Source organism: Chenopodium quinoa, unplaced genomic scaffold, assembly GCF_001683475.1.
Source record: "Chenopodium quinoa cultivar QQ74 unplaced genomic scaffold, ASM168347v1, whole genome shotgun sequence".
Lineage (NCBI taxonomy): Eukaryota > Viridiplantae > Streptophyta > Magnoliopsida > Caryophyllales > Amaranthaceae > Chenopodium > Chenopodium quinoa.
Window position 1 is genome coordinate 1,228,879 of NW_018745454.1, and position 26,980 is coordinate 1,255,858.

The 26,980-nt window shown below is 37.0% G+C and overlaps 1 protein-coding gene across 1 annotated transcript; it reads right to left on the bottom strand.

The window, feature by feature from the left end:
- Nucleotides 1-1,045: 1,045 nt before the first annotated feature.
- LOC110713917 (BEACH domain-containing protein C2-like) lies at nt 1,046-26,510 on the bottom strand. The gene is made up of 32 exons (XM_021892362.1): nt 25,900-26,510; nt 23,483-25,519; nt 22,131-22,918; nt 21,297-22,028; nt 20,721-20,855; nt 19,451-19,555; nt 17,195-17,308; nt 16,714-16,790; nt 14,313-14,394; nt 13,213-13,530; nt 12,423-13,042; nt 11,774-11,858; nt 11,417-11,611; nt 10,138-10,683; nt 9,891-10,034; nt 9,289-9,768; nt 7,684-7,829; nt 7,152-7,221; nt 6,943-7,026; nt 6,733-6,789; nt 6,568-6,636; nt 6,379-6,465; nt 6,179-6,295; nt 5,709-5,858; nt 5,111-5,195; nt 4,903-5,023; nt 4,678-4,774; nt 4,453-4,566; nt 3,758-4,127; nt 2,821-3,605; nt 2,476-2,598; nt 1,046-1,493 (listed from the first exon to the last, which is right to left on the bottom strand). The coding sequence occupies exons 2-32, from the start codon at nt 25,461-25,463 to the stop codon at nt 1,419-1,421; spliced, it is 8,952 nt and encodes a 2,983-aa protein (XP_021748054.1). The 5' UTR covers nt 25,464-25,519; nt 25,900-26,510; the 3' UTR covers nt 1,046-1,418.
- Between the last annotated feature and the right edge of the window lie 470 nt (nt 26,511-26,980).

Here is a 26,980-nt window from a genome sequence, read left to right on the forward strand (position 1 = left end):
TTCATGTATTCCCATCAATTAATTCCCAATCCTATTCCCACATTTTAATCCCCAAACTCCCATTCCCACAATCCAAACGCCCCGCTACAGTAATATGGCTGCTTTTTTATGTGCTCTTTTCATTGACTATAGACCAACAAAGGCCTTTATGTGAGTGACTAATGCATGATAATTGCTCAAAACAAGAGTGCAACTAGGCGCATAGCTCCTATATGTTTACAAAACGTATAGGAGGGCAAAATTGTAAATTTGACAAGCTTTTGGAAAAGTTGACTCTACACTGGTACATTATAATGTACCTTTATACATGTATAATGTACTATTAAAATATAAATTGTCTAAGTAGTAGTTTTTGTGTACTATTATGCATGTAGTGGTACTTGTTATTATCAAATACGTTGAATATTTTCCTCTAAAATATTTACCACCTATCACCTGTTATACATGTAATGGTACATTTTTCGTCCTATATGTTTGCTAAACTCATAGGAGCTATTATGTGACCTATATATACATACCTTATGAATCCCTGTGTTTTTTACGTCATGTCCTACCTACCAAATCTGTCAAATTTTGGGTATTATATATAGCCATCAAATTTGGCAATTAGAGTATTTTTTTGAACCACCAAGTTGCTTTCAGAGGTTCCCAAAGGGGCTTCTAAATCAAATGGCATCTACTTATAGTGTTTAAATAATGTGGGTATTGTGTTCATGTGTGACCATATTTTACCTCCGTTAGTAGTTATTTGTAACTTTGGGGTATTATTTCTGAAATATAAATTTTTTTAAAGTTGCAGATAACCATTAACAGAGGTAGTATTTTTTTTTTCCCTCTTAGTGTATTCCGTATTAAATTAAATTTCAGTGTATTTCTTATTAAAATAAATTTCAGCGTATAGTGTGCAAAAAAATATTAAAACTGAAAGGGCATGATATAAAGATATAGCGCAATCCTAAAAATAGTAAAATAGGTTTTAGATATGCTATTGTTTGAAGAAACTTCTAATTCATTTCAAAATAAAAAAGCAACTACAAAAATTCTATCAAAAGAATAAGGCAACTCCAGATTTTATTATGTAAAAGGAACTGGCAACCGTATATTTGTATTCTTGTTTAACTGAACAGAGGGTTTTACAGCCTAACCTGTATGAATACCGAAGAATTTACAACTCATTCAAGTCAAAAATGTACCTAAACTAGCCTTTATCAAACCTATTTTCGTAACCTCGTGTTGATACATAAATACATGAAGATGATTACATACAATACAAACCAAATTGTCATTGTCAGATGAGAAATACAAAAACAGCATCTGAAGTCTGAACAATTTGGCAGTCAGATTACAAGGATATAACTCCTGTTTACCTCTTCCACAAAGACTTTCAATATTTTAGTTTCAAACAATACATGGCCCAATCATTTTATGAGAGGGCTAAGTCCATCGCCTTCCCAACCGAGCTTCAGCATTTGATCCACCACTTTTAAGCTCAACTGTAAGCAATAAGCAATAAAATTATGGTTAGCCAAGGATCAAACCCTTAAACCGTCTTTCTTAGGACCGTGAGCAATAATATAAGATTTTCATTCCTGAAAGACGATAACCACCAGACTTACCAGATTAAAGGACAGAATAAAACAACGAAAAAAAAAAAACATAACCATTATGAGTAAGACCGGTGTCTAGGGAGTTTTCAACCAAGATTTCTAGGGGTTGGGACTTGCGATCCTTATTTGGTTCAATATAATTGAAATCAAGACTACGCTAAGAATACAATACAATTTATCATACAAAGAAACGCCAAAAAAGGTTACAATTCAAACATAATGATGTGATGTTATTACTAGGTAGCTAAAATGCATCACTGTGAAACATGTACCACCTACAGACAAAAAGTTGCATAAGCTTTCTAGGAATAATCCTGCTTTTTATTAATGACATCCTGCTATAAACCGTTGGAGAAGCTGGTCAATCGACACTGGTCGATCCAGATTATAATCAATTTTGGGATGTAGTCATACAGACAATACAATCCTGTTTAAGGTACCAATAGTTATGTTTTCCAATAGAAAACATTCCACATGTAAGAAGCATGAAATGTGTATGTTTTAATGTTGCACACGTGTGCATTTCAGCTGTAAAGAGGACAGCCTCTGCATTACTGAAGTATGGAATTCTACATCTGATCAATGAATCACTGATCCACTTTAGGGAGCACTGTTCAAGAAAGTAAAATTTAACAGGGAAAGAGATTCTCTAGTCCAAATATCAAGGCAGTCAGGCAGGTTATCTTATCAAACTTCATGGAAAAAGTCAACCCAAGAGAGTCCCTTTTACTGTAGTTCTTTTCTACTCTGTAAAAATCTCCCACAAACAGCAGGAGAAAATGAGAGCCGTAATCTGTTTTTGTAGGTATTAAAAGATACAATTCATTCTTAGAACAAGCAGAATAAAACTAAGTGTATTTCAACTTACAGCTGGGTCCGTGAATATTATCAATTGCCTATCCATCGTGGAGACCAGAAGATTAGTGTTGTCCTTGTTCAAAGCTATGGCTGTTATATCCTGCCCAGCTTTAAGATTCAATGTATGTACAACCTGTCATTACAGCCTTGTTAGTAGGTAAAAACTTCTGAAAAGCGTTCGTCTGGAATTTATAATTCAACATAAAAATAAAAAATTAGTTGACTTCAATCTGCAGTAATCCTTTATAATTATTATCATAAAAAGGGAAAAGAGGGGGGAGGAGAAGACGGGGGGGGGGGGGGGGGATGGGAAGAGAAAGCAAGAAAGCATGTGAACAATAGAATTTGTGCATACCTTTAAGGTATATAGATCGAGAAAGCAAATTGAAGGTAATGCTATATCCAACATACAATCTTCCTGTTTCTCATCCAATCCCGAGGAAAGGGCTTCAGTTTCCAGTTGCTTTGACTTCCAAGACCTGCTGCTGTCAAGAGATCCTTCCTTCTGAGAGCAGTTCACCCCAACCAAAGCAGTCTGTCCATCAAAAGAAATTTCCATGCAGCTTATGCTTCCAGAAAAGGGAAGCTTCACTCTAGCAACAACAATACCATTCAAAGTGAAGGTGCTGAGCATGTGAAGAGATTGATTCCAAGCCATTATGATGCCATTAGATGAAAGGCAGACAGAATGAGCCTTCCCACCATCTATTCTTCTGAGCAAACGGCCCCTTCGAATAGAATGCAGCAGAATATCTGGTGATTCAGAGCAAGAAACAACAACTCCAAGATCTGAGCTAACACAACAGCATATAACTTCAGAAAGGTGACCCCGCAAGACATGTATGGGTCCTTCAATTCGCCGCTTCCTGCTTTTGTCTATTAAGATACTTGCCGAAACATTACTGCTGTTTGAAGATGTACCAGAAGCAGTGGAGGATTCTGAAATACTGGAAGAATGAGATGTAGCTGTACGATGTATCCTCCAAAGCAATACGGTAGTATCTCGAGACCCAGTCACAAGGTAATTGCTATCAGATGATAGACCCAAGCATGTCACAGGAGCACAGTGCCCTATGGCCATCTCAAGGGTCTTTGCCCCATCTGCTGATATTATTCTGATACTGTTATCAACATGCCCACCTGATGATGAGATAGATTCAAAAGGGGTAAGCAAATAGCCTCACTTAATAAACTCTTGTATAAGAGACATCACATAAGTGAATTTTAAAAAATAATTAAAATTAAAAAATCCACTACGATCGTATAAGAGAGTACAACAGCAAAACACATACCAGTTATAATTTCTTTATCACTGGTTATAGCAACTATAGCCGAGCTTCTGATTCCTGAAGTAGGAAATGCCAATGCTTGAGGAAAATGCCAATCTTCAGAAACAGCTCCAGCTTGCCCTTTAAACATTCGCATCAAACCTCCACCAGAAGAGCTGGCAGTGGCTTTCCCATGATGGAAAAGAAAAGGTGCACCCTGGCCATCAGGTGTATTTGGCTGCCACTTGTGTTGTGCCACAAATGCAGCTGGAGCATTTATATCAACAATGATAACAGAATCCGAGGAAGCATGCATTGCAGAAGCAGGTAAATTGCAGCGTTCAGGCATTGGAACAGCATATGGTTTGAGTTCTTTTGGATTCCGAAAAATTGTCTGATTACCACATTTCATATTAAAATAGTATTAATTATCAAAGTGCGCAACAATTGAAAAACAACAGGATACACTCATATATTGATGACATTGCACATGCATAGTGTTAGTAAAAAATAAATATATAAATTAATAAAAGAGCCACTGGGCAAGGAGAAAATTGCTATTCTTGCACATGAATTAGGCAAGCTCAGGAGGAAAGTTTAGGTGTTCACGCTGAGCCATCCTAAGAGACTGCAGCAGTGGATCTTGGATTTTATATGTAGTCACCATAAACGGATTGAGAGGATAAAGTAGTAATTAGCTTAAATTGTAACCAGGCTACCTGCAACTGAAGCACCTCTGAGAGCGACATTCTTTTTATGTGGGGAACAGTCAAAAGCTGAGATGGGGTTTGCCCAAAATAAGCAATCTGATCCTGTGTGGCACGTTGATGTACCTTAAATTCACAATCAAACAAAAATTTTGCAGGTAAAAGAAAATGTCAGTTTAAATTGGACAATTCAGTATCCAAACTGGAAAACAAAAATCACATGGAAAATTCTCTTACAGGGTCGGCAATTTTGTCAATATCAACTGTTCCTTCATAGGTTATATAAAAGAAAACATTGTTGGCTGTTATAGCCTCCCTCCCCCGTTGTTTATACCTAAACAATCAATTAATCATTATGTACTGATATTTACATATAGCCAAGTCTTTGAGAAGAATATGGCTTTGCATGTTTTACTCAAATGAAAGATTAAATGAAGAAAATAAGCAATAAATAGAACTTACCCAAATATGAGGTCAATCCACTCATGTAGATGAGCAGAAACATACTCACTCTCAAGAGCCATCCTATGCTTATGAATAAAATCAACAGGATCTTTAGCCCAAGCAGGAAGCTTAACTGAATCTGGAAGAGCGCATAAGGTAACATATTAACTCGTCCTCTCTAATTCACAAACTTAACAATGCGCAAAAAAATCTCTTAGGGACATACCTAGCTTTTGACCAAGTTGTGTGGTACCAAAATCAATGGAATTCTCATTAATCAATGTTTCAGGAAGGTAAAACAGCTCCGGAACCTAAGATGTCCAGACAAGAACTAGTCAAAGAAGGGGGGGGGGGGGAAACCAAACTTTGAATAATTACATAACTTGGGCCATGTTCTCTTCAACTGTTTTTTACTTTACACGGTGAACTGAAATTATTCAAACAAAACTGGTTTTCAATTATCATAATTGATTATCCCTGTGTTTTTTTGTTTTTTTTTTTTAAATCTGAAAATTTACTCGCCCTAAAAGGCACATCCCCTAGGATGGAAAACTCAGCCCTTTAGACTGATAACTAGGCAGATTCCATTGAAGAAAAGTTGATTTTACCTGATTGAAATTGATTTCAATTTTGATCAACTAAATTTCATTTCAATCAGGTTAAATTTAATTTCCTTCTGGGCTGTATTTATCTGTCAAAGCAGATGCTTGCTAAACTGAACTGATCTAAACCAAAAAAATATTTTTTATTTTATTATTTTTTAAGAGAACAAGACCCAAACATATTATGTATAGGAACTTCTGGACTGAATTGAACATAATTACCAATTCCTTCACATCACTCATCTCTTCAAGAACACTCTCCCAAGTAGCAGCAATATCAGCAAACATCCTGTCTGCATGGTCAAATTTACCACCTTGTAGTTGAATAGAGAGAGTGGTGAAAGGCTCCAGTCGAACAAGATAATACAGCACCTAGTAAAAAACGTAATATAACAAAATTATGAAGGGAAGATCATCATTATGATAGAGATTTCGAAATTAACTTTAGCATACACATTATAATTAATAAAATCAACAAATTCATGGAAATGAAACAATTTATATGCTAGAGACTGAATAATAAATTTTAAAACCATATGATCCAAAACCTTCAACCTCATTCAGTTTTTCAAACTGGCCAGCTCTTGTTCATATGTTTTTTTTTTTTTTTTTTTTTAAAAAAAAAAAATGCCTTCTAACAAAGCCAAAATATTTGGTTCACAAACATTGTCATGGAAAAGAAAGAAACGTACTGTTCCAGCACTTGAATAATGTGAGCCATAATGGAACTTTGGGATTACAGGATCATCAAAACTGGAATACCGCTCCTGGAATTTTTGTAGGCGTTCAGGATTTAGAGCACCAACAGGCTGTGAGAGGGGACAAAAAGTTATCAGAACTGGTGCTTTGATCAATAATAACAATTATATAAAAAATAACTTGTGTTAATCACCTTTGAAAGGTCTCGATAAGAAGAAAGATTAGAAAGATCCAGATTCTGTGAAGTATAATCAGACAAAATCCAAGGAAATACTGGATACTGCATCAAACAAGGTAGAAAAAGAAATGACATCAACAACTATGAAGAGTCATTAGCATATATGTAAGAAAAATTCAAATATTGTAGCAGCAGAATGAAAACCTGAGTAATATCATTATAACTACGCCCAGCCAGTGTGTTGAGTTGCATTAGGTATTCAAAGTTACTGATCTGAAAATAAGCATACCATTCTTTTAGATCATTTTACTGAGAGACAAAGTAAACTTTGCTTAAAGAGCTCAACAAAACCAAGGATGATGCCTTTACCTCCCATCTAGCCCAACGCTCCATCAGTTGAGTTCTTTTCAAAAGCTGATCGGGTCTCTACAGGATATTAAAAACAGACAAAAGGGCTATGAAGCGGAAACAAAACAGCAACAGCAGAAAAACTACTACAGTCATAAACAAAATTTAAAGGGTCCAAGTCACTAATATCCTCCAACAAAAGATGTCAATCAAAAAAGCATTAGTAGAAACCTGAGTCGCTAGATATATGTTGTTCAAATGAGGAGGGCGTGCATTCACAATAGCTCGATACGCAGCTCTTCTACCTTCACTAGTCTACAAAACCAATATAAATTTGACAGATTAACAAAAATTTGCCAAAAATTAATGAACAAACAAAGGTTTCATAATATAAAGCAATTAAAGAAGGGAAATAAATTGCAGATGCCAAGACCAAATACCCCAAAATCAAAAAAGTAGTTAAAGCGATCAAGCATAAAAAGCTCCAGTGCACTTCTTCTCAGAAGATATCTGCAAATACAAATTCAAACATTTCAAAATTGAAATTTTATTTAAACTCGATGAAAATTGAAGGTATATCAAAATGGACAAAAAGAATTGCAAAACATATACTACCTCCATTTTACAATAGATGCACCATTTTGACTTTATGCACTATTTATCTATCAACTTTGACTAAACTTTATACATATATATAAAAATTAAATATTTTTATGTATAATAAAAAATATTGTGGGATTTCAATGCATAATTAATTAATATAAAATTATAAACAAAAGTTAATAGTAAGTGGGATGTCAAAAAGACAAAAAGTCAAAACGTTGCATCTATAGGGAAACGGAGGAAGTACTTGACAGGGGAAAAAAATATCTTCAATAAATTTTCACCGAAAAAAAAACAAGAAATAAAAAAAGATCCTAACTTAAATATATGACAAACTAAAATGGCTATGATCATCTCTCACAAACTAACCTTCTGCTATAGATTTGATGAAGGGAAGATATTAACCAGCAACGATTCTTTTCTTGATCTCTATTTTCTGAACTATGATCCAGTTCAATCCCTGACGAACTGGTCTCGCTATTATCGGCTATAAAGTTAATTCTTTTTGTAGTTATCTGAAATCAACAATTATTTTGTAAGACAGATTACAAAACTGAAAACACATGCTGAACTAGCAGATGTATTGTGACTTCAGTCTTTACAATAAACTAGAAGATAGTTAAAATTTAAAAGTACACGGAATGTAATTATTACTTTGAAGCACAACATTTATCCAAAAGCGATAAGTTTTTAAAAAAACATATTACCTCCGTTTATTTTTAGTTGACACGTATTCCATTTTAGGAATTTTTTTAGTTGACACGTTTCCTTTTAGGGTAAATTTTTTACCTTGCATTTACAAGGTACCCCACTTACTTTTTCATTCTCTCTCACTCTCTCTCCTCTCCTTAATATATGTGCCTAAATCAAACGCGTCAACTAAATAGAAACGGAGAAAGTATATATTATTGATACAGTCTTATCAAGCACTACCTAGCATATAATTATATAAATATTTCTGATAAAATAACTCTTTATTAAAGCAGCAACACAGATCAAAATAACTGAAGCATTTGTATCTTGTTTAATGAACACAATCAGTCAGACAGTCTTTTACAAACAATTATGTTGGAATCATATTAGTGAATTTTTCACCTTCATCTCCTTAAAAGAAATTAGAAAGTTCTCATTATGGTTCAAGCTTTCATCTAAAACACTGTTCACCAGATATAACGCACCAAAATAGTAAAGTGTCATTTGAAAGAAACAGTCTATTGTCATTAAAAGAAACAGTCTATTGTCATTTGAAAGAAAAATAAGCATTTCTCTTATATTTCCTAGTGCTTATGCTGTTTGAAAAAACTTTTATGAATGTTCTTATCTACAGTTTAATGACCATGAATATACTGCAATCTTCATATTCTACATACATTCTACTTCAAACAGGGCTTCATGAGGCTGAATTAGATGCGCGGTTAATATATGGGTGAACTAGATAGTAGAGCTTGTCCTCAATCAGGGAACAACAATTCCCAATAGTTTTTTTAAACAGAGCATAAAAATCCTTCTAAAGCCTAAAATTCCTTCAATTAACTTACAGTTTCCCTAAGAATATGATGCTGCAGAACACATAGGAAAGATATTTCTTGAGTGAAAACTTTCTGCATTCAAGTGGAACAAAAATGCCTATGTTGTAGGGAACAATTTAAAGGTTTTGGAACTCGTAAATAATAGTAGAGAGCGAAATTGCAGGCACTAGTGCACTACTACAGAGTCCTATCTATCCTTTTATGATCTTGTCTTGTCCAATTAGACACTTATCAATGTTAGCATCTAAACAGAAATGAATTTTGAAATACTTTCTACTTTATATATGGACATTTTCTTCAACATTTTGAAGATATTGAAAGGTTCCCTCTAAATGACACTTGAGGAAATTTCCTTCAACATCTGACAGAGGTACAACTGCATGAAGGCAACTAGAAAAAAAATATAGTAATGAATTGCAACCAGCATAGGTCACACAAGACTTACTTGAAAGGTTCCTCGTACAACCCTCAGCGGCCTCACCATCGAGCAAGGAAGTTCAAGCATAATTCTCTCATCAAGCTCACTAGGAAGATACCCAGGAGCAACTGCTGATGTATCCTCTGTCATGCCTTGGCCACTGGTAGTTGGAGCATCATTAGCATCTGATGACACTTGCATTCGTGATTCCTGTCCAACGGACTGCCTTGAATGATTTTCCTCATGCTGCTCCCCATCAAAGTCAATACTCATCCTATTATTGACATCAGCATGCTCACCATCTTCATTTAATGCATCAGCGGAAATTGCTTCAGCTGCCAAGGCAGAAGCATTTGTTGCACTTATGTCCCTCGGTTGATCTTGTTTAGAAGCATCGTTATCTTCATAATCAGCTGCAGCACCAACATGTGATGAGCCTCTGTAATTTCTCCTTAAACACATCCTCATCCTTGAGGAGCTTTCCATGAGGTCTAGCTTCCAGAAAACCTGCAAGATATTAAGACTAAATTTTAGTACTCTATTGCCTAAGACAACCAGTAAAAACAAGTAATGTGTTCGGTCCATTGTTAAAATTTTACATAGCCTGGTGGAAGCAATTAATTACATACACATTCAGGATTGCATAGATGGTCACCAAATGGCCCAAAGAGACACTTCATCTCTGTCAAATAATAAATGAGTTTCCTCCAAGCACGACTTCCAGTAGCTTGACGGTGGCGCGCCAACATATCTACTTGAGACCTTCTGTCAATCTGCGATACAAAAATTTGCATTATGGCTGCAACAAGGACTCGAATATATAATGATTTATTGGTATAATGACTGAAAGCGTCCAAGATGAGAGTCAGCACAGACCTCAGATCGCTGGATGTTTCTAGCCAAAGCAAGACTTGCAACAAGTACTGCAATATATTTGTAGGAAAAAGCGTTAAAGTCTTTGCCATAAACTGATTTAGTATCAACTGGCTGCAAGCACTCCCTCCAAGCTGTTCCCATGGCCTCTGAAAGAGTCCATCTCTTAACACGTCCCATGTCACTTGCATTTCTTCGCTGACCAGAAGTAGCCATCGCAACAGCACTTAGGCCCCTGCCTGAACCAATTTTTGCATTACGCTCCAGGTCACGGGCCGCAGCTAAGGCAGCAGCCTTTGCAGCTGCTTTATCCTTAAGAGCAGCTGGAGATCTACTCGGAGTTTCTGGTGGCCTCTGAAAACTTGAAAATGTTTGTAGCTTAGCTGCTTTTCGCTCAAGCAACGACACATCACGCTTAAGCTGTGTTGTTGATGCACGTGTAGGAACATCCCCTCCAGAAGCACCAGCTGCAATCATAGCCAATGCCATTGCAGCAGGTGGAGATGCAAATGCAGCAGCCCAGGCTGGAGATACCATGGCAAGAGCTCCCTGAAACCACACCAACAATTTTTTATTATGTGTGCAGTAAACATCAAATGTACACAATTGGGCATATATGAATGTATAGTGTTGTGTGATCTTGTTAAAAAAAGTTCGAACTGACAAATACATAGACTTAAGAAATGGGCATCAAACATATAAAGACTTTAATATATGTGAAAGATACATGCACAATAGGTTTTAAAATATGCGACAGGACCACCAACGGGTCACAAGTATCCTAAAAAAATTAACAAATGCAGATGGCATCCAGCCTTGACCTTCTCCCCAGCTAATAAAATATTAAACATATTAAAAGAATGGACTCTTAGTCTGTTACGACTTGCAACTATTCAACGATATTTTACAGGTAGCAAGAACTAAATCTTAATCCTATTCATATAAAAAATTTAAAAATATAATAAAATAAGAAAACAGTTTTTATCCATGTCAGAAGCAGGGAAGCCAAAAGCATTATTGCCATTAACCATACGCTGAAATGGGATAATCCACAGTGTGATGACAGGGATTGACAGGCATGTATATAGCAGTTTGCACAAAGCACTTTCTAGAAAACTTACTCAACTAACAAGTGCATAGAGAGATTTTCAAGAATATATTGAAAAACCCATACGTGAAACAACCTTCAGCTTTAGCCTTTAGAGCAGCAGCAGCAAAAATGACAAAAACCATAGGACAGTGGAAAAGAGAAACAGAAATAATATAATTGTATAAAACTTACATCTATAGGAAGAGCATCTGCAGCCAATGCTCGGTCATCAGCAACAAGAGGATTGAGACCATCTGCAGTCGCAAGTTCATGGATTCCAGCTAATAATGGCCGCCACCGCCGCAGAATTGCAACAAATGGAGGTATTATAGCCTCCAGGTATTGTTTGCGCAGAGGATTTCTATCCTTTCCAACGGCATGCCACATCTGAACCAGACATCCAAAATCAAATAATTAAAAAGGTACGGACAACAAACAACTTGAAAGGAATCTGTTAGGGATATAACAGGACGTCAGGACTAAATAGCAATTTCAGAAAATGACAATTAAGATATTTTCAGAATGTAAGTTGAATCTCAATAAACTAACCTCAGAATACAGGACGCAGGATGCAACCAATACCCTCTGCCTTTTGGACTCAGATATGGGCATATTTAGAACAGGTGAAAGCACACTGCACACCATTTTCAAGAAAATTGTTATGCATTTGGCCCATGAATAGAAGGTGTGGGGGGGGGGGGAGGGGGGGAGGGGAGAGCAAAAGGCAAAGTGGCAATTAGGGAAAAACTTAATGCAATGAATCAAGAACTTGTCAAAGAAACAGCAAAAAGGCAACAGAAACTAGAGCCTGAAATAAGTCGATTTCTCTACATGTTATTATGGCATAGAGTAGAAGGGCACCAACATATATATCCAAAACTATACTGCTTTTCTCCACTATTTCCGGGGAACTAGGGCCGCTGGGGGGGGGATGAAAGAAAAGATTAATGGTAGGCCTTACTATATCTGTTAAAGATGTGTGTAGGGTAGTAAAAACGCTATAATATAAATCAGAAGATGCAGAGATAAAAAATTTTTTTAACATAGTCTGGCATCATAGTTGAAAAACAAAGCAAGACAGAAACTAGGATAACTAACAACATGCCATCTGTAAAAACAATACACCAGCAGGATACTACAGTATTGGAAGTGGAAAAAAATAAGGCAAAAAGTAATCGGAATAAAGCTATCCATATACCTCCATAACAATGCAGATCTAGGTTTTCTAGTAGACAATCTAGAGTTATAATCCATGGTCATGTTCCCAGCGTGTCTATGTATCATGTCTGATGATGCATCTTCAAAATTCAAATTTCTCATAAGCATACTTTCATCACCAGTGTCTTCTTCCCTCATGGAAACAAGCACCATCCGAAGCATGCATAGGAATGGTTGATCGCTATCCAGCAACTGGTAAAGAGCTGCCATTCCTCCCATTCCTGTACCAGATCCTCCGCCGATGCCAAGACCACCACCAAGTCCCGATTCATCTAGCAACAGAGCTTGCAGCATCGTAACAGATTTTTTTATCAAAGCAAGCTCAATCCAGCAACCATTTTCATCCTTTTCTAAAACAGAGTTCCAAGACTCCCAACCACTGCCACCACCACCAAATGCAGTTGACTTGGAAGGAACACCAACACCATACCAAAGCCGGCTCCTGAACATCCATCCCTCTGCCAAATCTTTTGCACAACTTCCATAAGACACAAAAGCACAAGAGACAGATTCATAAGGTTCAGCTGCAGCTGCAGCAGTTAGTCTTTCCATAACAGCCGCAGATACTTGCCCATTTACATCAGCCATTGAAGTAAGGATCTGAATGATAAATACACAGGTTATGCACAAAGGTATTAAATTGTGTCATCACAAATAACAGAAATATATGATAACAGTTAACTTATAAGGCTTATGAGGTATTGTCAGATAAGACTATTTGCACAAATGCACAGTAAATCAACTATAGCAAAAATAACAGATGCACATACATCGAGGGGTAGTCCTCCAGTGTCACCAGACCATGATTTACGGTCACCCAAAACATCCTTCTGTTCTCCAGCAGCCACAGTTGATGAATGTGATTGACTAGCTGATGAAAGGGGGGGCACAGCGCCACTAGCATTATGACGAGCACACCATATTTTGCTCTGCAAACGTAAATGATCCTCAACTAGCATCAAAATAACAATGGCATTCTCTACCAATGCCACTGAAAGCTGAGCAGCATTCTCAGCTTCCACCTTAGCATTTTTTGGTGTGGAAAATTCAGCAGCGATGCCGGCTGCCGCAGCAGCAATGACTTGAGTCTGCTCAGAAGGAAATAACAACACAGGTAAGAAGCTTAACATAAGTTTGCACCTATTTAGAATGGAAAAAAAAATATTACAATTATGGTAGGCAAAAAGAGATCTCCAGGCCCCCTTATATCTCCCACAGGCAACAAAAGATCTCATTTCATTGGACAGAAACATATAACAGCAGGCCCTTTCACATTACTGCAAGGACAAGTACACAAGGGCCATCGCAACGATAACTGCTATAGGCTTATAGCTTATACTCCGTATAATGCAAGTTATGGGCAAAGACATCCTGCTCCTACTTATTCCAACAGCAGGCTTTGAATTATACTTCTCTTTCAAAATCAGAATTCCATAGGATTCACTATATTATTCTATAAACCAGGCATCTTAGAGTGAACAGTCATTATAGTTGTATTAAGAATCCTCCGCAGCTACTAAAAGCATTTAAAGGTATTTTTTTGTGTTTTAAATGAACCAGATGTCAAATTATAATGTAAAGGCTAAATCAAATTTCAACTTTTCAGTTTTGAACGAAAGAGAGACGGGGAGACCATTAATTATTAGTCATTCAGCTTCCTACCCAAACTTTGAGTTAGATTGAGTTAATCCAATTTTAGGTTTATCAGCATTAGACTGCATTCAGGGGTGATAAGAAAAAGTTCACCACTAAGGTTTAACATCCTTTATTCCACAGGGGTGAAACTGCGAGAAATGTCAAAACAAAAGAAACTAAAGCAATGAAACAATCTCTGCACACAGAACCTACGTTTCAGAAGAACATGTAGTACCTGAACCTGAAGTTCCCTAGCAGAGAAGTCCAGCAAGCTACCCAGTAGTCTTCTTTTGAATATAGGCAATGATTCCTCACGTCTTGAAAACATGCCAATAAAAACCAACAATGAGCTCTATTGAGGTTAAATTGTTGCAAATTTTTCAAGACATGTAGTAATAAATGCACTTCCCTTTAATCCAGTCAGTTGATTATTTCTTACAAAAAATTATAGATATAGAAATTTCTACAATCTGTCAGCACAACATAACCTTCAGTTTTTGAGGCACTCAAAGTTATGTAATAAGTACTGACCCAAGAGCACAGAAAAATGAAATTAACCCCCAGAGCTCAAAGTCACACTGCATCATATGAACAAATCCCTGTGACCTACCTAGCTGCATGCCTGCATACACTGACAAAGAAGCAAAACAAATATCTCCACCCCACAAGCAAGACAAAGTAGCACCGTTCCGAAAACATAAACAGTACTTCCTAAAAATAGAGCCAAAAGAACCACAAGAAAAGCATTTCCAAGGTGCAAGACTCAGACCAGCCAAATTTAATGCTCCAGAAATTACAATAATGTATAATGTAAATCCGCTATACAAGTTGAAAACTACTTGAAAGTTGATAATGCCATATGAACTTTACGTATTCTATACTCCTTACATAACACACAAATCACACAATTTGGTTCCATTTGGTTTTTAGATTTGGAATTCAATATACCCAATCTAAAGCCAAAACTCTCTCCTTGGAGTCTTTATTTAAGTGATATCCAAAACATTGAAAATTAGAAAAGCTTATCTTCTATAATGAATCTCACTCTTTTTTGTTTAAACTGCAATCTGCAGCTAGAGGTGTCAAAACCACACCCGATCCGATCCAAAACCGACCCGTAAAATATCCAATTCAGATTTTGACTCGCGTAAACATAATAATTTAGCATGACTCAACTTAAAATTGACCCAATCCGACCTCATCAGACCCAATCCAACCATCCGAATTGACACCTCTAACTGCAGCTATTGAAGCTAATGTAGCTATTGTTGCTATTCGCCCGTACCAATACCCCAAGCAGAGAAGAGGCTGCATTTGCTGCAAGCACAGAGAAATTTTTTTTAAGCTGTGAAAAAAGAACTAAGGATTTTCAAGCTGTTCAAGAGGGTGATTGGTAGGTTATCAATGTAAACCACTTGTAAATTGTATCAAATTTGGGTTTAATTCTATCAAACGAGTGATCCCTAAAAACTCAAACATGTAAGCTAGTGTTCGCTCTAAATAAATTCAAAGTCTATCATCTTATCATCTCTTTCCTCCTCACCCTTCTCTCTCCCCATGGCAAGGCTGATGTTCTCTGCTCCATCCAGACCTTTCTGCTGATCTATGCTTGCTCATCCTTCTCCCTTGGGAAGTCCCTCTCTCTTTTCTTCTTCAATTTTGCTCCTACCTCCTTTAGAAAGTCATAAATCATGCCCGGAAGGCCAGAACCAACAGTTCTCCCTTTCCTCTTCAACTGGTGATATGTCCTCCAACTTCAAGGCATTTGATGGTAAATTATGATCATAATATCTCTCTGCTAAACATTTATAAAAGGCAAAAGATTTTTCAAAAACCCTTCTCAGTTTTTGCATGGAAAAACATCAATGATAAGAATATTAAGATTTGCCTTAACAATGACCTAAGATGCAATGTGCCTAGCAAACCAAAGTATATGTCATACGGAAGAAGAGTTTTTTTCAGCTTTTGCTCTTCCATTCTTATGTTTGTTTGCTTTGGCACTTACCATAAGCCTTAGTTGGGATGAGCAGAAGGAAGCCTATTCTGCAAATGACGTCATTGTGACTTAGTAAAAAAAAACAAATAAAAGTTGGTCGGCTAAAGTGAAAAGAATAGTTCTGTTGGCAGTTTAGTAGTGTGCTTGAAAAAAAAAAAGAAAAGAAAGAAACCAGTAAACTAGCGGCTATTGTATAGTTGGAGTCAAGGTGATAGGTTCGAAGGGATCCCAGACATTTTTTTTCATTTTTATGATAAGTGGCTAGACAATAAGACGAAAGCCCCCAAGCATTAGCATTTTGTCCAATAACCCATGATGTCTTTCTTATACCTTTAATGCTTATCCAAAAAAATAAAGAATCGAAAAGATGCCAGAAAAGGTGTTGCCTGTCAGGGCCATACCCAAAGTAGAAAAATTAAATTTCCTTACTGGTTATTCTGGTTCAAAAAAAACCATGATATGTGATTGACTAATCTTCGCAGTTCAAACCCACAAAGGCAGCCAAAAAAAACTAGGACTAAAAGACTTTTTACCAAACTAGTATAACCGTTACAGACAGGTCAAAAAACAAGCTATCCAAAATGCTCTATCTCATATTTAAGCCATCAAACTTGAATCAGATTTAATGTTAAGGGAGTACCTTATACGTTGATCTCCAGAGCTAGATCCACCTACCATAGAGAGCCACTCTGCACAATGAATTGTCGCTTCAATATCCTGTGCAAAAGAAATAACAGCAAGGCCATAAATGATACTATTGCACTCAAAACAACCAGGTATAAGATCACTTGTTGACCAAGTCATTAATAAAGTGGTTAAAATATTAAGTTATAACTTAACTCTATTGATCAACAAAGTTATGAAACAGACTGATACCCAGAGATCTCACTCGAGCACAAAGAAGAAAAGAAATAGAAACAAAAGCTATCTTTTTTCCTGTATTTGAATAATAAATAAGAGGCACACTGAAGTGAAACATATCACAATTAGACAAATCAACATATTTAACTAAACATCTTTTGGAAGGTATGCTGTAGACAATCCCTTAAGACATTTGTAAAAAGTTTATATATTATATTCCTGCAATAAAGGTAGATAAGTACTGAACCAAGTAAGCCCACCTTCCATCCATCCTTTTGCCGCATTGAATGTTCTAACATGATGATCATGAAACTGTGTATAAGATCTTCTACATCTCCCAAACTTGAAGAATTCAAGCTTTTCGCTGAAGCTCTCTGATCAAACAACAGAACAATGACATCAGTACGCAAGTAGTTCATACACATACACAAAGCACGTGGGCTAAATATCTCCCGTTTCTAACGGTAACCGTAAGAATATGTCAAATTTCGTAATGCTTTTTCATAGCTATGAAGCACAAAATGGAAAAGAGGGTGGCATTTCCTGTTCATAAAACATCCCCGGTATGCACGGGCAGGACAGGATAATACGAGAAGGAGTAGCAAGTATCATCAAAAGACCATTAAGGGAATGTCTGAAAACATCTTAAGGAAAACAAACTTCGTTACAAGAGTGTCATGCCCACTATAACCCAAAGCTGACTTAATAAAATATATATATATATATATATATATATACCACAAATTCTCAAACTTTAATCATAACACCACAAAAAAATCCAAAAATTGGATTTCACCACCATGTCACGGATTCTTGGATAAAATCCGTTAGTGGGGCCCGTACAAGACACGTGTCAAGTGTCTAGTGGTTTAAATAAATATTAAATAAAAAAAGGAAAAAAAAACCTAACCTAGCCATCCCACCACCTCTGCACCACCTGCCTCATCCGCCAACTGTTGCCGGCATCCATTGCCCCAAAAAAATCCGACGAAACCAACCCCTTTGACCGCCGATCCACCAATTCACCCCCTCTCCCTCCCCGAAAACCACCTTAAGCCCTCCAAACCAACGCAAAAACCATCCCTAACCGCCGCAAAATCCACACCCATTTCCCCTAGTTTTGCGAAATCGGCGGCCGAAATCGACCAATCGAGGGCTGTCATGGTCAATTTTGGCCGTTTTGAGGGTGAAAGCTAAGGGAGGGTGGTTTTCGGGGTTGATGTTTGCTGTGGTAGGTAGTAAATTGCGGTGGGTATGCGGTGATTTGTGGCGGTTAAGCAGGGTTGGGGTGGTTTTCGAGGAGGGGGAAGAAGGGAAGGGAGAATTTCGCCGGGTTTCGGGGGGCAGGTGACGTCGTCGACTTGGGTTAGGCGTTGGCGCGGCTGGAGAAGGTGGTGCTAGTGGTGGGGTTGGCTGGGTTTAGGTTAGGGTTTTTTAAAAAAAAAATCATTTTTTTTTAAATCAATGTCTTATTGACACGTGTCCATTGTGGGTCCCTTTAACGGATTACATCCAAAAATCCGTTAGCTGGTGGTGAATGAAATCAATTTTTTTTATTTTTTGTGGTGTTATAATAAAAATTTGAAAAATTGTGGTGTTATAATCCATTTTTTGTAAAATTTGTGGTATTATTTTCAAAAAATTCCTTAAAAAATTAAAAATGTGACAAAAGATGGCTCATTATATTTCAGTGCATCTTAGTTCTTACAATCACCTCTCCACCAACCTTTCTCCCTGAGCCAAATCAACCACCTTAGCAGGACTATATATGGGTAGAGACTCACAATATATCCACAGCTTGACAGAATTGGACCATCAGCCTTTCCAGCTGATAACACAAGCAGCCATCACAAGTGATGTCTCCTTTCTCTCTCCCAACTCCCTTCAGAGTCTCTAGACTCTCTACATCACCAATCTTCTCTAAAGCATCTTCTCTCTTAGACTGACGTAATCTCGCTCAATAATCTTAGTTGTGTCTTATGTCACAAGCAATTACGCTTTCATTATCCATAAAAATCTAAATAAGTTGGTACAACTCCTGGATCTCCAATTCACTCAAATATCCATCACACGCCCCCCAACTACTTCCCCAAGGATTAACTTCCAGCTCTAACCTCTAAAGCCTGGGAAGCAGGAGAGCCACCACTTGGCTGCTCCCATTGTCAAAGCCTTTGCTCTAAAATGAATCACTGGAACTTTCTCTTCTACTCCCTATCACAGGAAATCAATAGATGTGGATTTTATCTAAATGTCTAAATTGCAAATTGTGACATGTTATTACTTATTAATAAAATTTAGCTTAGGGTTTCATATTGGAATAAAGAGAGGATTTTCTTTTCATTGGGAATATAGAAAACTGATTCCTGATTTTTCAAATTACTGCTTGCAGCTTTGTTGCTACACATGTCTGTAAGTTTTTCATATTGGCCATTTCCCATTTCCATTTACACCAATTTTCACCTCCGTGCAATTTATTTTCAAATTAGAGACATTTTCAGAATGAATAGAGACACTACCTCATAGTTTGATATGAGAACCTCCAAAAGCCACTCAGGCCATTCCTCCATTTGAGTTAGAAAGCTCCGGTTATCTGGATGACTGCAAGCCAAAAACAGAAGATCCTGAAATCATGTAGAAGGCAATTTAGAAACCTTAAAAGTTTGTGTAAAAAGCTGCATTAAACTAACAGCATCATGTAATTTTTTTATTATTATTATTAACAATTACTGACAGCATTATGTTAAGAGGACTTAAGACTGCACTCCATGAATTGAAAAGCAAATTTATGATATTGCTGGTTGTAAATAGACAGACAAATAACAATTAGGTACGACCACTATATAATTCAAAGAACATGTTAGATGCGCAGTATTGCGCACCTCAACACTAATACATAAACTTGAAACAAAAAGCCTCCCAAGTCTGTAGATCCTTTCACACCCAACCTAATGCTACATGCAATTAGTACTGATCACTCCTACTTGGTGAAATTACCCTCCTAATTGTATTTAAAAATAAATAGTAATATTTACTTTTTAAATTTTTTTTTAAAAAAAAAAAGGTCACTATGAACAACAACAAAGCTTAAGACCCAAATGGGTTGGCTAACATGAATTGTCATAAGGAACCATCCGAGATCTGACAAAGAAAAAAGGAAATAACAAGAAAGCCAGTTGAAAAACTTCGAAAAAAAGGTGTCTAAAGTGAGAAAAAGAAAGAGCATAGTAAAACTTAACAGAATTTTAAAAGAGTAAAAAGAATAAAAATTCTAAAAAGTTTTAAATGAGTGGTAACATGTGAATAAAAAACATAAATGGTTTGAAAAAGGTCACTATGAACATTTTACAAAATTACAAGTAAACAGTTCTCAAGATAACCCAAAAGTGCAAAATCATGTGAGACTAAGTACTATTATAACAAATTAAAATACATTTTTTTTAAAAAGCAAAATAAATTTTTTTTTAAAAAAAAAGGTCAAAGGGCCAAAACAAATTTGGGAATATCTACACTAACTCCTCCTCCTGAAATCCTTTGGTATTCTATCCTTCCACAAAAAAAAAGTATCCACGGGTATTCCTTCCCTTTTATCTTCCTTCAATCGCCACTACCTCATTTTCTTCTATTCAAAAACTATAATAAATAATTTCAAGGTCCAAAACCCAGAATCCCAAAAATGTTTTACGTTAACCTGTATGGAAAATAACTATTAAAACTTTTATGGGATTCAATTCTTCAACAAGACAAACATATAGTATTAGTATATTACAAAAGAGTGGAGAGCGGTACCTGGAGCACTCGACATTGCAATGATGTAGATGCATAGGGAAGTGACCTTAAGAGAACCAGCAAAAGCTGTAAATGTTCAAATTGATGTCCAGAATCATACAAGTTCAAACCATCTTCAGTCGAAGTAGCATTTATCTGGAAAAAAAAAATGACAAAATCCATGTCAAAAATTTATGTGAAAACTTGTATGAATCAACAGCAGCTGAATTTACAAATTGTCTATGTGGCTTCTTTGGAAGAATAACATAATACAACTATACAAGCAGTAAAGCAGATGAGCAAAGAAACTTGGAATTACAATTATAGAATTCAAATCACCCAATTTGAAATATCGTATCATAAGAAACATTTTTTTCATGGATAATGGAAAGACTTGTCAAGTTATCTACTTATCTTCTGGAAGCACATTCCCAGAACTGACAAAGAGACACATTATCGTAACCTAAAGAACACTTTTTTCTTTACTCTAGCGGCACAATTTCATTTAGTAAATCCACACACTGAACAAACAGAGTATAATAATATAAAAATAAATAAATAAATAAATAAAAATAAAAAAAAAGAGTAATGTCATACTGAGGCTGCCAGTAAAGCTGTGTACACATTAGCAGTCATAAGTCTTCTTGGGGCTGCCTGGAAAGCCTTTTGCAGAGCAAAAAGTAAAAGAGAAACCTTATCATCAAACATAGAGCCACCTGTATCAGGCAATCCAGAACTGCCGGTAACAGCTGACGATGGGGTATTGGAATTAAATTTTACATGTCCTGATGCAACCAAAGTACCTAGAAGTTTGATGATTCCAACAACAACACCATCGATTTTGTCAAAATTATAAGCATTATTCCTGGCATTATCAGCGCTGATTGATAGATTAATTCCACCCACATTTTTGGCAAAAAAAATTTCTGAAGCAGATGCCATTCTCTCCACAGACCTTCGTGTAGATAGTTCCCCAGTAGTGTTCTGTAATTCAACATCCACCCCATTTTTACTGCTAAGGGACTCGGATCCCGGCTCACCCAAAGATGCAAGTTGCTTCTCTTCTAATGATTCAATATTTCTACCATCACTACTTTCTGATACTCCATCATCATGAGCCACTTCAGACCCACGTACGGACGAGCCCTTCTCATTGTTTTCAATAGGATATTCAAACATATCCTGATCACCAGCCTTTGCTTCATGCTGCAGAAGAACAAGCAGTGTTTCCACCCCACCACATGATATAAAAGCATCAGCAAAGGTCTGAGCACGTGATGCCTTTGGTTGAACCACTAGCCTATAGATAAGGTGCAAAATCCTAGCAACCTGGAAGATTAGTGTAACAATCAACTCCTGACCCAGTAACACATTACGCAAAAAAAATTAAATTCGAAAACTTAAGATATAATGCTAGAATCACAGTAGTACCTGATTGGGCTGGGGACAGTCCACTAGAAAACAAAGCAAACAACGCATGTCCTCTAAAGCTAGTGTAGGTGGTGCTGCTACCATTAAAAGTTCAATTACTACTAGAAGTTCATCAATCAAAGCATTCACTTCACCAATAGGACGCGTTTCCTCATTTAGAGAAAAAGTATTGACTGAGTCCTTTTCGCGAGTCATCCAGTAACATCTTCTGCATGCATCAAGAAGCATTTGAATAGCATTGGCATCCCGCATTACAGACGATTCAGTAAAAACCATATCAGCCAAAGATGACAATAGTTTTTTCTGCAGTCCATAGTTGCACAAGCTCCAAATCCTAAGATCCAGTAAAAGCGTACTGAAAAGCTGCACCTTGAGCGCATGGTTATGTTTCTGAGCTTGGCATAGAGAAACAACAGCAGCAACAAGTTCCTCATCTCCCACGCCATCATGATGTTTACCGTCAGATGAAGACAATGACTGCAGAAGATAATTCAAGATCCTAGACAAAACCTCAGGACCTCTTGCACGACATATTTCTTCATTGTTTTTAGGGTGTTGCATAGCCATGGCAATAATTCTAAATATTGGAGCAGCTAGAGCAGCAGTGGCCAAAGATAAAGTAAGGTTCCCTGGTTCAGGCTCCAAACTATCATTATTTACACTGCAAACTGTTAGAGGAAGCAACGACATTGGACCACCATACGCCAATGCCCATAATGCATCCACTGGCTGTATCCTCGAAGCAACATGTACTTGTCCAAGCACTTCAGCTGGTCTGCGAAGTGCACCTGTAAAATACATGCTACACTGTCAAGACATCTATTGCAATTACCCAATTGCAGTGAGGATAATACTACTGAGGACTAAGGAGAAATTAATGTCAATAACTTGAATAAAATCAAGCAAGCCAGATATGTTGGGTTAAAGGTGCTGAGCTAAAGAATAGAACTAAAGGAGATACTATTTAGGAAAAAAGAATGATCTACACAGAGAGCACCTACAATAGTGGTCTAACAATTATGCTTTAGGTTCACTACTGAAGACCCAATTAAAGTTCTGGTCATATATGAACAATCCATGCACTAATTCCCTAGAGCTGAAAGTTATGATTGTTAAATGAGGAGTGTGGCAAGCCAACTACTTCAGGTCTTCAGCCTTTTATATAACCAGGACAGCAACAATGATCTACAGAATTCATGCTTAGACAAAAAATGAACTACTAATTGTATAACTTCAAAACATGAAAAAGCTACAAAACATATAAACTCTGAGAAGAAATATGATTTCAGGTGCTTCTGAAGAAGTGATAATTAAATATTTAATTACAATTAATATACAATAAGTTTAAGGACCTGCAGCACCACTTGGAGAAGCATCTGGACAATATCGTCCATTGAGCAACCTCGGGTGATAAAGAAGATGTAGCAATCCAGCCAGCTCTGCATCCAGTAGCGAACTTTCTTCTGCCAGGTTTTGTACATGGTCACTCATTGCCAGCCAAGGTAGCCCAACCCCACTGCCAAAAGAGGGTAGCACATCACCTCCCCTAGTAGCCAGACGAGCCATTCTATCAGGTCCAATTGGTTCCTTAAATATATAAACAGGTCCCATTTCAGCGAAAAGGGGGCACTGACGACGACGACGTTGTAACCCTGCCATTGTAGGAGGTGGATTTGTCCCAATGCAACAAAATGCAAGTGGCTTAGAAACACGAGGATACTCAAAAGGGCGAGTTTCGTACAAAGACCCATCAATGTACAATCTCAGCTCACTCTCTGCCTTGCCAAGTAAACCCTGTTTGCAAGTATGCTCTAAACCAATGAAATACCAACATTGCGGCTTAAAAGCATGAGTAAAATGCAGTGAAGCCTTTTTTCCCCTGCCAGTACCAAATTCAACCACCAAAAACTGAGCATGAAAATATGCCTCCAAACCCTGATTATCAGCAGATAAGAAACTAAAAAGCCTTGGCATGTGTGCAGTGCCTTCACCAGCAAGTGCACTTGCAGCAGCCGCAGCAGACATTGGCGATGATTTTCCAGCTGTGGCAGCAGCAGCAGCAGCAATGGCAGCAGCTGCAGTTGCAGTATTTACTGTGTCTGCAAATGACTCTACATAAATCCATGTTGCAAATGCATACCCATTGGTGAATGGCCAACGACTTTCACCAGGACCAAGCAAACCAGAGCTCTCACCATCAAATTCAAACATGCTAGCAGGACCTCTTGATTCCTTTCCTCCGATTGCCTTTTCCAGGGAAAGCATTAAATGAGGAGCCCATACAGTAGTAAGAGCCCTTGTGATAACCTCAAGCCACTTATGCAAATCAACCACACTTAAAGAATGACCAGCCAAATACTGAATACAATAGCATAGAGGCATACCATCCCACTCAACCTGCTCCATAGACTGACCCTTTGACACAAAAATTCTCTCAGCGGATCTTAGAAGAACACCAAGTAAACCAGCTGTCGAGCACATTGCTCTGTTTCTTGTGCATGACCGTAGTATAGCCAACAATCCTCTAACCATCCGCGTTCGAGGGGACATTACACCCATACTATCACCAGCACAAGGAAGCCAAGGTATCAACTCGCCTGCAACAATGGCAGCCCTAGAGTTCAACATAACACTAGGGGGGTTATTACCTTCATCATCTTCAAAACTTTCAACACCGCCCATCGTAGCTAGAAGTGAATCAATCACCAGCAAAGACATTGCATCACTATCCTCATCACTAAAAGCCTCAACACCAGTGACAATATTCTTAAGTTTATCCAAGCTTTCTGGCTTTCCCATGATGGCAGAATCAATCAGATGCAATAGCTCAGGTGACACAGTGGACATGGAACCTTTCGGCCTTAATTTTGGCTGCGACACAATAGGTGAGTTTTCAGATTCAGTATCTACATCATTTTTAGTAGAAGAGGAACTTCTCATATGACCAACACTTGAACTATCAAGTTCTTGTCTCAACTCTACATTATCTACAAAACTTCCATCTAATACTTCCTCGGCTTTCTCCACCCCACCAGGTGTACTTACCACATTGTCAGAAGCCAGTGACACACCTGAATCCTCACGATCACAAAGTCCACCGTCACTATCCTCTTGATCGTTTAAAGCTACTTGCTCAAACCCCTCCTCTTCAACACTCAATGCCATAAAGCTATCAGATGTATGACTCACGTGATCCTGACGGAACACACTATCATAGTTAAGTAGAGATGGCGATGACTGTGCTTCTTCACCTCCAATTAAACCACCTCCATTTCCATCTAAATCTAAGTCCTCCTCAGAAATATCTATATGTTTGAGTTCCTCTTCCTCCATTATATCACTACTTTTAACCTAACAATCACTCATAATAATTAATCGAAATTGCACACCTGAAAACCAAAAGATCATGTTATCAATTTACTTCCGGTAAGCTGGACTTCAACTTGCACTTTTGAATTACTTGATTTGAGATAAACAGGATAAGAATCACGAAACAATACTACATTTCAATGCAATTGAAATAACAACAACTAAAGTTCCATGAAAAATCCAAATTCGTTGCCTAATTTGTCAAATCGAAGCTACAAAACTTCTCAATTCGAAGTCAAACTCGTAAATTACTTAAATTAGATATACATCATCAAAATGTGGACCAAATCCAATACAAAAAAAAACAAAAATAAAAAAAATCACAATCATCAAAACCTAACAAATCGAAAAATGAAATGCATCAAAATAAATAATCAATAAAATTGCTTGTAACTGTTACCGTTGCAAATGATCCGGCAATGTGAATCCGATGATGAATTTGATCGGAAAATCAAAGAAGACGATGAATCGATCGGAAAATAGGAGAGAGAAAAAAGAAGAGAGAAAATGAGCGCGAGAGAAAGAAGAAGAAATTATAAGGTGCAACCGAAATGAAAGGGGAATGCGACGAAGTGGACCTCCACGCTCTCTCTCGTGTTTTTTTTTTTTTTTCCTCTCGTTCTTCTCTTTCAATTGGGTAGCTTTTTTTCGTGCGATTTGAACAAATATTAGGAGGTGCAAGAATAAGTTTTACCAAATCAGGGGAACCAAAACAAAATAAGTAGCTAGATCTAGACTCGATGATTATGGATTATTACCGATTGTCGGATTTTTGGGTTTATGTGTTGATGAAATGTTTATCGTAAGCTATAATAGTATTGGATTCGATGTTTTGAGATGGATTAGATGATTTAGGAGGTTATTTTCGATTTGTTGGGTTGGGCACTTGGGTAACTAGGCTGGATAGGATAGGAAAATCAGGCAGAGGGTACAAGTGTACGATATGGATTGTCTGTTGGGCAGCAATTGGTATGGGCTTGGACCACTTGGTTGGTCCAATCCAAAATGTGATCTTAAAGAAAAGGTTTTATCACATATGTCTTGTTTAGTCACTTAAATTTTCTTATTTTTGAAAAAATAAATTCAAAAAAATATAATAATTCAGGTCAGAAAAAATAATTTCAGATCAAATCATCGTTTAATATGCAATTTTTTATCGCTAAATATCTTTAATTTCGTAATGAAAAAAAAAATTATAAAAATAACATATTAATAAAATACATATTATTACAAATCTAACAAGATTATATTTGATATATTTTTTATCTTACAGATAATCGTACACTTAAGGTCAAATTTTAGTCAAATCAGACAATAAAATCATATCAGTCTAGATCAGATCAGACCTTGTAAAATAAGATCAAATCAAATCAGACTAGATCATATAAGTTCAGATAAGCAAAAATAAGGTGAACTAAACAAGTCCATCGTGGGTATTTATTAAAGGTAATTTTGTCAAAAATCAGACTAGATCATATATA

Excerpts from the sequence above, each read along its gene's own strand:
- LOC110713917 (XM_021892362.1), bottom strand. The coding sequence starts at position 25,463 with ATGGAGGAAGAGGAACTCAAACATATAGATATTTCTGAGGAGGACTTA. Across the intron at positions 7,830-9,288 it reads TTGTACGAGGAACCTTTCAA|ATAACTACAAAAAGAATTAA; the intron begins GTAAGTCTTGTG and ends TGTTGATTTCAG. Across the intron at positions 6,637-6,732 it reads AGCGTTGGGCTAGATGGGAG|ATCAGTAACTTTGAATACCT; the intron begins GTAAAGGCATCA and ends GCTTATTTTCAG.